The 14,418-nt window shown below is 40.4% G+C and overlaps 2 protein-coding genes and 1 long non-coding RNA gene across 3 annotated transcripts in view; 2 read left to right on the top strand and 1 right to left on the bottom strand.

Annotated features, from left to right (window-relative positions):
• fetub (fetuin B) overlaps positions 1 to 2,363 on the top strand; it is a 5,557-nt gene extending 3,194 nt beyond the window's left edge. Inside the window, exons 5-7 of the mRNA XM_029430190.1 lie at positions 1 to 21; positions 418 to 504; positions 1,284 to 2,363. The exon at positions 1 to 21 is cut by the window's left edge and continues 87 nt beyond it. Coding sequence (XP_029286050.1) covers positions 1 to 21; positions 418 to 504; positions 1,284 to 2,030 — 855 coding nt within the window. The 3' untranslated portion in view covers positions 2,031 to 2,363. The remainder of the gene's footprint in view (positions 22 to 417; positions 505 to 1,283) is intronic.
• A 2,132-nt stretch (positions 2,364 to 4,495) lies between these two features.
• Positions 4,496 to 9,972, top strand: LOC115007429 (fetuin-B-like). The gene is made up of 7 exons (XM_029430294.1): positions 4,496 to 4,693; positions 5,923 to 6,036; positions 6,701 to 6,782; positions 7,354 to 7,520; positions 8,539 to 8,652; positions 8,764 to 8,898; positions 9,718 to 9,972. Exons 1-7 carry the CDS (start codon positions 4,496 to 4,498, stop codon positions 9,970 to 9,972), a joined length of 1,065 nt encoding a protein of 354 aa, XP_029286154.1.
• Positions 9,973 to 11,434: 1,462 nt separating this feature from the next.
• LOC115007380 (uncharacterized) lies at positions 11,435 to 13,540 on the bottom strand. Its single transcript, XR_003832176.1, has 5 exons — positions 13,484 to 13,540; positions 12,604 to 12,691; positions 12,142 to 12,318; positions 12,005 to 12,010; positions 11,435 to 11,880 (listed from the first exon to the last, which is right to left on the bottom strand). It is a non-coding gene; the product is annotated as an uncharacterized LOC115007380 (long non-coding RNA).
• Positions 13,541 to 14,418: the final 878 nt, after the last annotated feature.

Here is a 14,418-nt window from a genome sequence, read left to right as displayed (position 1 = left end):
CTCATGGACTGCGAGTTCACTGTGAGTCATGGCAAATTGTTTTTGACTATTTATATCTTGATCAAAGGGATCATTTATTTTAACTTCCAGGATTGTATTTAAGTGTTATATAGAGACTTATGACGTGCTTGAGTCGAACTGTATTTGGCTTGTATTCTCACAGAAGTGTTTTGTTTTTTAAATTAAAAAATTTAAATCCAGTTTTCATTCTGTCTTTCCCGTAATAAATCGGGATTATTTAAAGTTTTTAACCTCTTAAAGAATCCTCCTTATAGCTCTGGATCAGTATGTTTATGGTTCATATCAGTAAGCAAGAAAATTCAGTTTGTTTGACTATGAAACTCTCATAAAGCCACAGGCATAACCGTCCCTCGGCTCTCTCCCCTCTCACGTTTTCTCTTGTTCTCCTCTCCTCAGCACAAGGGCTTCTGTAAGGCATCCCTCTTCTACTCTCCCACTGGTGATGCTGACACCAGCGTAGACTGTCAGATCTTTGAGCCTGAGGTAAGACTCACTAAGCCATGACAAAACACAGTGTCACATTCATTTAATTATTTAATGTTTTTCTGTAGTAAGAGGAAAAAGCACACGTGAAATATTTATTTAAATATATACAAATTCAATTCCGATTAATTACAATTTATTTTCATAGTTTTGGCAATCATTTCTATCATAACTTCGTATTCACCAAAGTAATTGCTGAGATCATATCAGAAATTATTTTAGTGATAACAATGTTATCATATAGACACAATGGTCAGATAAAATAAAATAATAAGATCCAAGTAATAAAGTGGAATTTTCCTTCACAAGTTGCCTCAAAAGAGCCCTGCATTCTTCTCATGCAGGTAATGTTACGTCTTTAGAAGATGAAGAAGAAGAATCCGGTTGCCAGTTAGTTTCACGTACAAGGAATTTGCTTCGGTGTAACATAAATATAGTAACATAAATATAGTAAAAGGAAATGAAAGTCAAATTAGCAAGTACAAAAAGCAAGAGACATACATAGAAGAAAATTACACACAACATTTAAAAAGAAGTACTACAAAAATATGTATAATATATCCTAATATAATATTCTTCTATAAGCTTTATAGAAGAATATTTAAATAAAAATGTCAAAAAATACTATGAAAATATGTACAATATATATGAATATATATGCCATTATGCTTTCTAACCATGGTGGATGTAGTAGAAGTTACACTCATCTTAAATTCTACCAATTTACCCACATTTTGTTGTCCCACACATCACTAATTGTATCTTTACATGTTCTCCAGGCTGCTGAAAGAGAGAAGAAAACACACCTGCTGGGCGGAGAGACTGACCACAGCCACACAGACACACACGCACACAGCCACGACCATGACGTCGCACACGCCACCGACGACGCGCACACACACGACCACGTGCACGACCATACCAAGGGCCATGTTCATCACAGCAATACCCAGCAGCACGATAACAACAGCGACCACCATCACACGCACGACCACGAGGCGGGCAGCAGCCACAGGCATGCTCACGCCCACTCCCATGACCACGGGCACGGGCACGATCACGTGCACACTCATCACAGCAAGGCACATAACCACAGCGGCGACCTGCCCAACCAGCACCACGACTACAAGCATGGCGACAGCGTGCACACCCACGAGCACGATCACGAGGTCGCTCTGGATCACGACCACAAGCACAGTCACCTGCACGAGCACGAGCACCACCACCATCACCACGACCACGAGCATGAGAAGTCAGCCCACAACCACCCAGAGGGCATTGTGAGGATGGTGCCTGCCATGGGCCAGCCCATTACCCTGCCTTCATTCCCCGATGTCCCCGCCGGTGGCCCTGAGGTGGGAGTCACCTTGCCTCTGAAGCCCGATCCCCAGATCCCCGGAAAGTCGGAACCCACCATCGAGGGCTTCCCCACCGCAGTGTCAGCCCAGTGCACCCCTGCGCCTGAGGGAGTAACCCTGGTGGAGAAACTCTTCGCTGAGGACCCCAGGTTCAAGACAGCTGCTTAAGGTGGCCTGTTGAACTCACTTGGGAACTGAATGCATCTTAAAGAAAAACTTCACACAAAGACACAGACTGAAGAGAAGACAGGAAACATTTAACACATTTGCTTTTAACACACCTTGATTGCATCCTCATTCTTAGGCAACATGATGGTTTAACATAAGCACATTACATGTAACCTTCCCTGTCTCTCTTCAGTTCAACCATGTTATAAAATAAAAATACATTAACATTAAAATACAAGTTTCTTCCAGTCATTTTGGTGGTCATAATAGCGATTAAACTGAACACTAACACTTAACGAAACTGTAGAAACTGACCACCATTTTGCTGTTTGATCAAACCGGCAATCATGAAAGTTTTCTATGTTTGTATGTTATCTGTGTTTGGCTGCACAACAATAATAAATGATTCATATTGTGTTGATTTAATACAATTGTGTTTCCTGTCACTGATCTCACTACTGTCACAGCCGTCCAACTAAATATGTATTCTATTTGAAGAGGCCTTTTCCTGGTAATATACATGTACATGCTTACCTAATGTACATCATGTAAGTAATACATTTAAAACAGTTAACAGTAATATTTTTATTTTTTAACTATATTCTACCAGATTTAGAATATCTAATAAAGTTTGAATTGTTGACGGGCTGGGCTGAGCCTCTTCATCTCTTTCTTATACGTGTTGAGCTGAAGCACTCATAACAAAATGCAGAACTAGAAAAAGCACTTAGATTGTACAGACCTTTACAGGCCGAAGAATACTCTTATATTATTTATTTAAAAACAGATTTAAACTTTTTCTTAAATCTTTATTCGGATCTGCATCAGATCATTTGACATTTTCTATATGCAATGGTCTATTTTGTTTAAAAAGTATGGTTGTATATATTTAATAAGGCTAAGAATTAAATCATAAAGTTGTCACAGATACATAATGCAGATTGGGTGCCGACTGGGAGCTCAAAGTAGTACATGAGATCCTGCTAATAGACAAACACAACCTCAGAGGCAGAAATCATTGTTAACTTTTTGCATTTTTCACACAGCAAACATAAGATTAGCTAGAAGAGTAAACTGCATTCCCCCACTCTGTTGACATTATCTTTGTGGACATTTATTGGTCACATCAGCTTTACACAATCAGCAAACATCTCTTATCTATGTTCTGCAGCCCTGGAACACAACCCACGCATAACTGACAACACATGTTGTAATTTCAAGTTAAGGATTGTATCGACCAGAGACACAAGCTCCAAAAATAATGTTCAACAATTGAATTTCTTGTTGTTTATGCACTTTATGACACACTTTACAATTAGTTTTTAATCAGTTATTGTGTTTTATATTTTGTTTTTACAATTCATGTGTTTGTGTACAGTTGAACTGAGGTCATGCATTCTTTTAGAGATCACATGTTTTCCAGTCTACTTAACATTACTACATAAAGACGATGCAGTAATTGTACAAAACGTACGGATACTAAAAACAAGTCTCAATACGTCCCTGGAAGCCTCTTACTGTAAAAAGAAGCGGCTCCTGGTTGGCTGCTGTGCTGTTCTTCTGATATGCCGATCCAAATTCTATCTTTTGCAAATAGAAAAAGCCAAAAAATGTCAAAAGACACAGTCAATGAGTCGGCCATCTTACAAAAACACCTATGGAAGAAACCAACCTTGAAAATAAAAACCTGTTTATACTGTGTTCTTTTTCTAGTAGTGTATTTGTGAAGCAAAATGCTCAGTCACTGTTGTCTGACTGAATTAAAGAGTGAGGGAACCACAATAATATTTTGCCTACAATACAACGATGGTTGTATGGTTGTATGATTTTGGCCTGGCCTCTGCTATAAAAAGAATTGCTTGGCACGTAATGTAAGCAGTTGAGTCTGACAAAGGTTAACAGCTTACTGCACTAGCTATGTGTTTAGCTATATTGGCGGCAAAAAATATGTTTGAAAGAAAATGAACATACAAATGGACAGGTTTATAGTTGTTTTTTAGTAGCAGTTTACAAACTTTTTTACATTTACAGCAGCTACAGAGTGAGCTACACACTTTTCACAGTGTACTTGATAACCAAAACATACGGTCAGTTTTCAGTGAGGTGCTCCTTTAAACAAGGCTCTGTGGAATCTGCTGCAGAATTTTCCACAATGAGAGAAATTAAAGTAAGTGTAGGAGCCCCCTGTTCCCCAGTGCACTATGACCCTGAGCCAGCCATTGGCCTACCGAGCAGCAGATAGCAGCTGTTTGCTCATCCTTTAGGAAAGAGGGGAAAGTCCAGCATCAGCATCACATGTTTCTGTCCAAACCCTATCTGGAAAAATGTATTCCATGTCTTGCAAAGGAAGATTTACAGACCAGGACCTGTGTTTGCCTGTATGTTAAATTACCTACCAGGACTTAGTGATCCAATCGGGTAAAATCAGGGTTTTTGTTTGGCCAAATCTGTGTGTGTTTTAGACGATGAGTGTGTACCTGCTGCTCCTATGTCTGGCTTTGCTGCAGCAGGAGGGAAGAGCCATGTCAGACCCTCCTGGCTGCAATAGCCCTGAGGCGGTGAGGGTGGCGGAAGAGGCCCTGGAGCAGATCAACCAGGACCTGACAGATGGATACATCCTGAGCCTCAACAGGCTGTATGACCTCTCTCACACTCCTGAAAAGGTGAGGGCGAACACACACACACACACACACACACACACACACGCACACACACGCACACGCGCACACACACACACACACACACACACACACACACACACACACACACACACCATTATTTGTCTCTCCTGCTTATCCTCCTTTTCTCGTTTGTTCGTTTATATATTTATTTTTATATTTATATTATAATTATATTTATACTCCAGAAAAGCGCTATACAAGTCTAATGTATTATTATTATTATTATTATTATTATTATTATTATTATTAAAACATCCTCTTGGAAATGGCCAGTCCACTGGGTACGAGAATGTGTCATCGTGTTAAGGTTTAAAAGCCCCTAAAAAAGTTTTCACTATCAGGTTCTGGTGTTTCCATGACAACCAATCCAATGTTCTGCTTCATAGTTTACACATCATTTATCTTTGGCTTAAATGTCTGAGTAGTAATTCCACTCATAACTAACTTATAATGAATCCAAATGAAAAGAGAATCACATATTCTTATTATCCTTATTATGCAAACACAAAAACATGAACAGGGTTCAACACATCTTGAAAGATGCACCAGTATTTGCAGAAGGAGGGTGGACCAGTAACCTTGTTTGCAGAGCCAAGAAAAGTAATAAGAACCAGTAAAGTGTTCTCAGTTGAGGGCAGATCTCCGCCAGGCTCCCTTAAAGTCAAGATGGCGGTGGACATAACAAAATCAGGGATTTATTCATCTCATATTGTGCCTGACTTTGAATCATCAATGAATCATAGCATATCGGGTATGGAATTAATCTGCAGGCACAAAAGTCGAGGTATGGCTTTTTTTTTAGCGTAGCCGATTGCCGGAGATGCCTTTGCTACTGAAGCAGTTGTTGATGACTTATGACCCCGACCGGCCGATGAAGAGGAGCGAGGAGTCAGCCGTCAATGACAGTATAAAACAATCAATAAAATAGTTGTGAATCACCACAACCGTGAATGAGCATTGAGTCATAAATGTGCATAAAGAATATTAGGCTGATGGGTCCAGTAGTATGTGAGATACACACACACACACACACACAACCATACGCATGATCCCCTCTGGGCTTACGGCTGGGGGAGATAATAAGAAAACTAAATTAAGAATTGGTCTATACATGAAAAGAAACATGTGTATGTGTGTGTGTGTGTGTGTGTGTGTGTGTGTGTGTGTGTGTGTGTGTGTGCGTGCGTGCGTGCGTGTGTGTGTGTTACCAGGAGAAAGGTGGGTCACTCTACAAACTGACTATTGATGTCATGGAGACCAGCTGCCACATCACCAGCAGGAGACCATGGAAACAATGTGAAGTCAGGGATGTTGCTGTTGTTCCAGTAAGTACCACGTGGTGTTGTTTTGTGAGGCACACCAAATTTAAACTGCGTTCAAATACTCAAAAAATGACGTCCTAAGCCTTTTCCTAATCCGTCAGGTCAAGGAAAGACAAGAGAATTCAAAAGGATTTAGGAAATAACAACCGCGGTGCTAAAAGAATCCAACTATACTTACACTAGGCTGCGTAATTATTCGACCACTGATTTATACATTTACACATTCAATGCTGTACAATTCAAGTATAATTCCTGTCCAAAATGGAATCCCACCTCCTAAGAAGAATATTTTCAATGTATCCATACAATTATTATGGAAGGTGCGTCACTTTAAAGGGTTCTGCCTAAAGGAATTGTGGGACGGCATTATCTCCTTTCCTGGTAAAGGATGGTCCAGTGTACCCTCGCTAAAGGAGTGAAGAAAGGAAGTATTTCACCAGCTCTTATAATGGCTGCCACTCGGATACTTCCGGGTCATTTCACTCATTTAGGAACCTTATAAACAAAAAAACACTATTTGATTGCAACTTTAACTGCTACCCAAAGGCCAAACTACAATTTAATCTTCTTTTGCTTCCTATGCTTTCTTTAACACTTGCATTTGTTGCCTTATATGTGCCTGTGTCTATACCTGTATACTGTATATATGTCTGTGTGTGTCCTTCAGGCGTATGGAGAGTGTGAGGTATCTGCCTTTGCCTTTGACTCTGAAGTCAAACTTCAAAGCTACTCCTGTGCACTTCGTAAAGGTAGATCAATGGAGTCATTCCGCCTCATTTCTTTTCATTCATTTGATAACATAAAAACAAAAACACTGTGAGAGAAAGTGTCGCAAGTCTTTTTTGTTGGACACTGACATGCACTGAACTATTTCTCTATATATGCTCTGCCCCTCCCTAAGGCGAGGAAACATGCCTTCCGTGAGGGATTATGCAGAGCTTTATTTTTTACACTTTTTTCAATACTTTAGCTTAGGGACTGAGAACTCACCATCGAGGGGACGAGAGGGATGCTGACGATAGCTGAGGTCAGACTGCAGGATGGAGGTTAGGGAAGGAGCACCTGTGACTGTACAAAGGTCCTGGGTTAAATCCTCAAAGAACACTTTTGGCTACTTTACATTCAGAATCAGAATCAGAATCAAAAATCCTTTATTAGTCCCACAACGGGGAAGTTTCCGTTGTTACAGCAAAAGAACAAGAAAGTAAAGTGGCGTAAAATAGAGTAACAGTAGTATATGTACACAGCCATTGATAAAAATGGTAAAAGTGAATATTGCACATGACATTGACCTTTGACCCTGATAATTCTTGTGTTTAGTTCCCGCCACTGTAGTGTTGGATGAGTGTCCGGACTGTCCCACAGTGGACAACCTAAACGAGCCCGTCGTCAAGGAGACCGCCAAACTCTCCCTGCAGAGGTTCAATGAAGAGAGTCGGCTGGCCAACTACTTCACTCTGGGGAACATTACGAGAGCCAGTTCACAGGTTAAAACAGGGGTCGGGAACCTTTTTGGCTGGGAGAGCCATAAAAGCGAAATATTTTTTTATGTATTTCCTTGAGAGCCATATATAAAAATATATAAATTTGAATGCAACTTTATGCGTGCATTTTTTAAGAATAACGAGCGTGTTTCCAAACACTGACAAACCATCTCCACCGCGCATTCTGCTCATAAACTGAGCGCATTTGCCGACTTTGCAGCTCAGAAATTTAAATTGAACTGCTCAGCAATCCGTTTGCAGTTGACTTAAATATGTTCCATATCTTTTTGCACTTTATCCAATATGTCTATCCTGTTCAATACATGTGGACCGTGTTTGTCTCTCCCTGTGATTGAGTTTGACCCCCCCCCCGGTCTACTGCTTGCTTTGTGCAGTTTCTCCTCTGCTCGGTTTCGCGAAGGGCGGGGCTCCGCCCCCTACGCACACACATGTGAACACACCTTAACCTACAGCCAGAGACAAAGCGGAGGAAAGAGAGGGGAGAACTAAAAACAAATCCGCTGCTAAATGTTTTTACTTTAAAATTTAAAATTTTTGAGGTACTTGAGTATTTCAATTTTATTCTACTTTGTACAATAGTCCCCTTCATCTCAGAGGGAAATATTGAACGTTTACTACATTTATAACTTTACAGATTCAGATTATTGATACAAAGTATAATCAACTAATAAATGATGATATTATTGTTTTAATAACACTGTATTGATCCCCGGTGCCAATATAAAATAAAATACATTTAAAATGAGCTTCACCTGTTCCAGCTGCAACAATAAAGTGATGAACACATTAATACATCAATAATTATAATCCAATAATATATTTTATTCTGCATAATGATGACTTTTACTTTTTGTAAGTACTTCTTTTTACTTTTAAGTAAGATTTAGAATGCTGCACAGTATTTTTACACTGTTGTATTACTACTGTCACTTAAGTAAAAGATCTGAGTACTTCTTCTACCTCTGTGGGTATGCATCATGTCTTCTGTGTGCTTTGTCAGTGGGTTAATGGTCCATCCTACTTTGTGGAGTTCACCATCCTGGAGACGGTGTGTTCAAAGAGCACAGATGCCAGTGAACTGAGCCACTGCCCACCTATGGACTGTCAGTTTGCAGTGAGTCACACACACACAAATGTATTAAGAGTGTTTAAATACATCATTTACTTACTCTTGGCCACCAAGTTGTAAATCCACGCTCAACTATTCTTGAATTTTTGTTTTCAGCATAGAGGCTTCTGTGTGGGCTCACACGTGGCACACGATGAACAGTTTGAAATAAGACTCCCTGTCAGAAAGAAGGACAGCTCATTCAAGAACCGGAAGTCTGTCGAGGTGAATTGTGAGATCTACGAACCTCAGGTACCTGCTTCAACTGCAGTAATGCATCGCACAATAGGACTTAAATGGGATCTTAAACATTTTAAATGGGCATAAACAACAAACTAATTCTAATCCATCTATCAATCTATCTGCCATTGTATCTGAAGTGGATTCACTGGTGCTCGTGCCACTGCTTCTTGGGTTTCGGTAGCAACGCTACAGTGTACGCATCATCAGTGCAAAAGCTGCCATGAAAACCTTATAGCCTCAATACCGTCAATTACAGTCAATACAGAACTTTGAGGTTCAAGCGGGCCGACACACATGCAGACGTCTTCATTTGAAGGGCAGCACACCTTTTTGGCCACTGTACCATAACAGTATGGATAAACATGCAATATTTTTAACACACACACACACACACACATCCTCATTTCTATAACCAGTAACGCACTATTTTGTGAAAGAAGACATACAGAGACGTCCCATAGTGGCCGTTAGCGGACATATGAGCGCTGTTGTGTAGATTTTGATGTGCATCTATTTGCACTTTTACAACTTAGCGCAGGTGCTAACCAAAGTCCGGCCAAGTGAACTTGTTTTCAAGTTTTCTCCAGTACCGCTGATCCATATAACGTTGCGTGCGGCACTGCACTCCCTTGGGTTCTCAGCAACACACACGCCAAGCGTGATGTAAATTGGTCCAAAGGTTGGCAAGATAATCTAAATTCAGATACACATATACACACACATATACACACACTTACTAAAGGCTTTTAGAGAGTATTTCTTCCAGTAATTAATATAGTTTATTTTAACACTGAAATAAATAGCTACACTTTTCTCTTCCCCCTGTAGGCTGCCGCTGTGGAGGAGCAGGCCCATGCGAAAGCAGACAGTGGGCATGCTGGGCATCAGCCCCACAACCACACACACCTGCATCCCCACGAACACATGCACTCAGTCACACACAGCTCAAACCGCACTGCCACGCCCAGGGGCTCCCTCGGTACTGTGGTGGATCAGCCGGCCCCTCTCCGATCTTCCCCAGCAGCCAGCTCCTGCCCCGGCCCGCCCACACACAAACTGGTCATGGAAGGAGTCAAGCTCTGATTGGCTGGAACCAGGAGGGTTGATCAGTTATTCAAGCTACATTTGAATCCCTGCATGTTGGAATTAGTTGAGAAAGACAAGAAATTGTAACCTGGAAGTAAAATGTGGGAGGACAGTAAATAATCAGATTATGTTGGTTTCATTAAAGCCTTTACATAGTGAGAAAGTAATGTGTCACATAACATGGGAATTTTTTTGCAGATTAGGCAAATAAATCAGTCATTAGAATATATGGGTGTGTTGTCTTGTTTTGTCTGATGGGGGTCCCATAGTGTCTCTCATGTTATAGATTATTATAAAGGATGTGTTGGTGTAAGAGGGATCAGTTTCAGTACTTTCAGCATCACTCATTTAAAATCATAGTTTTCACATTGTATGTTTAGATTTTTATATAATTTGCAAGTGTAGGCTAATATTTAGTACTTAGTTCATTTAATAATTATATTAATAATAATCACTGTTTAGTAGAAGTTGGCAAATACGTTGTTAATGTGTATGATTTTTATTGTGAAAAGATATATTTTAATGTATAAGATTATGAGAAGTGTGTACAATACAAATGTGTTACTGTTACTGACTTATCAAAATATGTACTAGGCTTTAACAGTTGATTTGTTGGAAACCTTTAAAAGTGAAAACTCATTTTAACACTACTTGCTTTGTGACTCAATAAGGTGAAATGTAGTTGGTGGTCAGACACCGCACTCGCGCCCTCTATTGGTCAGCTGCCTCACGAGCAGTTTTTGCTGCAGTGAAGTCAGAGGATGTCCGTCAAAATGAGAAATCATTTTATTTGAATGGGATCATTTGCAGTGAAATTTAATGAGAACATAGTTATTAAGTATTTTGCAAAATAATGTTTAATAAGGAATAGTGAGATTGATGCAGATCAGGGCGGCAAATACAGTGATGTCGTGGTACTCGCTTTGGTGTGAAACTTCGCTTTTAAAGATCATATTTATTTAGGAAACATCGTCTTTGTTACCTTAAAACTTGAGGTTCAAAGTTCATTCTAGACTTTAGAAACAGTAGTCCACAGAATTATTCTTATGGTACTCACAATCTTTTTTGATTTTACAAAAAAACAATGACACTGTTGCTCTGAATAATCCACAGACCTCACACTAAAGTTTTCTCTTGGACGACTTTCTATTAAAGAAAAGGTCTCTGACAATAAAGTGTTGGCAGTGAGGTCTGTGGATTGTTCAGAGCAGCAGGGATTGTTTCTGCAAAGTTGGTTTAATCTTTTTAGAAGTTAAAACTATCTACATGGTTTAATATTCACGTTTTTTTTATGACAAACTATACCATGACTACTATAATATACTTTTGTGTGGTGTCATAACCCGGCTCTTAGGTCATGACAAATATGGAAAGCACATATGGATGCTGGTAAATGAAAGGTCTTTATTGTAAAAAAAAAAAAAGTCAACTGGCAAAGAAGAATCTACAAATGTGGAGTGTGTCCGTCAGTAAAAGACAAAGGTCAAAGTGTACAGATGCTGGCAGCGGTGAGTCCAGGTGAAAAGAGAGACCAGAGCAACTCGAGTGGCTTTTAGTCCCTGGGAGGCTCGGACCAGGTCTGTCGCAAACGTGTTCCTGTGATACCTTCAAGGAAAAAGGGAAAACAGTAACAGGCAAAAGCAAACTTGATATCAGAAGTTAGAGAGGTGCCTTCACAATGTAAAACTTATCAACATACTAAAAAGAGAAATATTAAAAACTTATCTATAAAGTAATAAAGAATTAAAAATGTAAAACTAAAAATGTGTTTGTGTGTGTGTGGTCCTGTCACAGCTACTGGCTGGTCCAGCAGTGGAGCTCTGCACCAGGCCTGTTTCCTGCAGGAGTCTCACATCTCCCGGCTGAATGGACAGTCAGACATCCAGGCCATGATGCTCTCGGACACTGTAAGAAAAGAAGAGGGTGAGAGACCACGGGGTTCCGGCAGGAGGGATAAGGCCGCGTCGTCGTCAGGCTGACTGTCCTCCATAGGCTCCTGGAGGGGTCTTGGCTGGATCACCTGTCTTACCTGAACCTGGACAGACAGAGAGAGGGGGGTGGGGGTCAGACTGGTCCAACTACACCCTTTGGACTGACGCAGTAGTGTAGGATAAATGTGCACGGTGACCACCGGCCAATGCTCATGTACACATTTAGAGGACTCACCTCCAGCTGGACATCCTCCTGCCTGGCCTGTGGTGGGGTAGAGGAAGAGGTGGAGGGCTGCGGGATGGAGCTACGCTGTGACAGGACGGCAGCATCCCCACGGAGTCTTCTCTCAGGAGGCTCCTCAGGGCCTCTGGAGCAGCTGTCCTCCCTCTGCCTCTTCCTGCTGTCAGCAACCTGTTAGAGAGATGAACAACTGGAGTAAGTAAAGGAGCAGGAAGTGCAAGTCAACAGACTGACTAACTTGATGCATGACTTGTAATTGTTTTATGCAAAGTTTAAAAAATATATTTAATCAGCTCTGATATTTTATTAGTGCCCCCTGGTGGACAATCAAGGGCGGCCTTTCCCACAGTAATAATAACAGAAATCAGACTTGTAACACTCCAGCACACACTCCACACTTCTCATCATACAACCAATCCCACGGGTCTCTCAGCGAGCGCGACACATCGAACTTACTCATCACTTAGTGTAAAGCGCGTACCGAGGCTGCAAACAAAACGCACGGCAGCACGATACTTTCTTCATCCAGGCAGCGCGTGAAGGCCTGCAGGGGAACAAACAATCAGTGGGTCAGCGTCCTGCAGTACAAACAGCCAGAGGAACTGAAGACAGAAGTTACTGCAGCTTCCAGGAGAGGGACACCTCTGGTTGTCATGGCAACACTGGAGAGGAGGAAGTCAAACTGGCAGGATATTTGAGGATGCAGCTGAACATCCTGTGCAGACAGGCATCGTGTCCTGAGAAATGCTTGGACCGCAGGGTGGCATACAGGAAGGTCCTTTAATGTCCTCACTTGATTCTTGATGATGACAGTGCCGACTTTCTATTACAATAACTATGCCGCACTACTAAACAGTTTAACTTTGACATTACAGCAGTTTAAAGCTGTGCCAACATATTACAAAAAGCATTTCTGTATCTGCTGCTCTTATATTTATTTTAAACTAATTCAATACTTTTTCATTTTAACACAATGCATGGCCTAAGTGTCCGCTGAAAATACAATGATGCTATACATCATGTAAAATATAGATTTGTGTTCATGGCCTAAGCACTCACTTAAAAGATTACGATACAAATGTAAATGTGTAAATCTAAATTAAGATGTAACAAACACAACAGGCAGAAATTATCAAACATTGTAACTTGCCATGTCATGGTTGAGCTAGTGTCACAAACATGACATGACAGTTGTAGTGTTTTACAAATATCAGTTATCAAAGCACTACACACTAAAGATGCAGTTCACAATAAGCACACACTCCTAACAGGTCTAACAGGATATACACTTTTTACTTTGAGCATCACAGACAACACAAAGCAAGTGCCAGCTTACCTGGAGGGTGTCGGTGCTCTGTGGGCTCCTGCTGGGCTCTCTCCTCTGGTAGTTGTGGTCCAGGAGGTGAGACGGCACGTCAGACATCTGTAATGATGAACATACAGTTTGGGAATGCACTCTACTCAATTCAACATAACTATATTTAACTTAACATTGAATAACTGTGTTACACTAAACTTCCTGAAAAATCAAAAAAAATTATCACTTAAAAATGGTCTTGTGCAATATACAATATTGTATTTTCTCAAAGAGATTTGACAAGTAAACACTGTGACAAACTGTTTGAGGAAAGAAGTAACGAAGACGAATCTCACGTTAGTTATTTACAGCAACGACTTTACTGTGATATTACATATTTAATACTTTCTTATATTTGACTTAAACAACTTATATTTTACTTAAACAACACTGAATGAAAGTCAGGTAGATGACTGTGGGGATTTGATGCCCCAATGCGTCACATATAACGGCCTGAATTATAAACTTGTTATATTCTTACATTTTCCACGATAAATCGGTAGAATAGTTGTTCTGGGTTCAGATGAGATCCTTTCTTCAGGTGTAACTGGCTCAGTTTTATAGAAATCGTCGAGTGAAAGTTTCTCGTCCAAAGTCTCAGAGTGAAATTATGATTTTGGAATGTTTTGAATATATATGGATTCCATAGCAACCAGCGTCAAACGTCAAACGTCAGATCCAACTGGCCTGATCAATATCAGTATTGATGTTGTATATTTACATTATTATGTAATTATTCCCTCCTGGTTCAGCAACACTATTATATTGTACAGACACAATGTATAGCCTACACTTGTTTTTGTATTGACATCCCCTCTATAGACAGCTCGGCTTTATTACTTCACTTTATTTAAACTTCGGTCAACAGATAGTCTCAGTCTCAATTTATAGAAGTAAGTATACATGTAAATAAG

The sequence above is a fragment of the Cottoperca gobio genome, chromosome 4 (genome assembly GCF_900634415.1).
Source record: "Cottoperca gobio chromosome 4, fCotGob3.1, whole genome shotgun sequence".
NCBI lineage: Eukaryota > Metazoa > Chordata > Actinopteri > Perciformes > Bovichtidae > Cottoperca > Cottoperca gobio.
This window is presented reverse-complemented; position numbering and strand designations above follow the sequence as displayed.

Excerpts from the sequence above, each read along its gene's own strand:
- LOC115007429 (XM_029430294.1), top strand. The coding sequence starts at position 4,496 with ATGAGTGTGTACCTGCTGCTCCTATGTCTGGCTTTGCTGCAGCAGGAG. Across the intron at positions 6,783-7,353 it reads CTCCTGTGCACTTCGTAAAG|TTCCCGCCACTGTAGTGTTG; the intron begins GTAGATCAATGG and ends TCTTGTGTTTAG. Across the intron at positions 7,521-8,538 it reads TTACGAGAGCCAGTTCACAG|TGGGTTAATGGTCCATCCTA; the intron begins GTTAAAACAGGG and ends GTGCTTTGTCAG.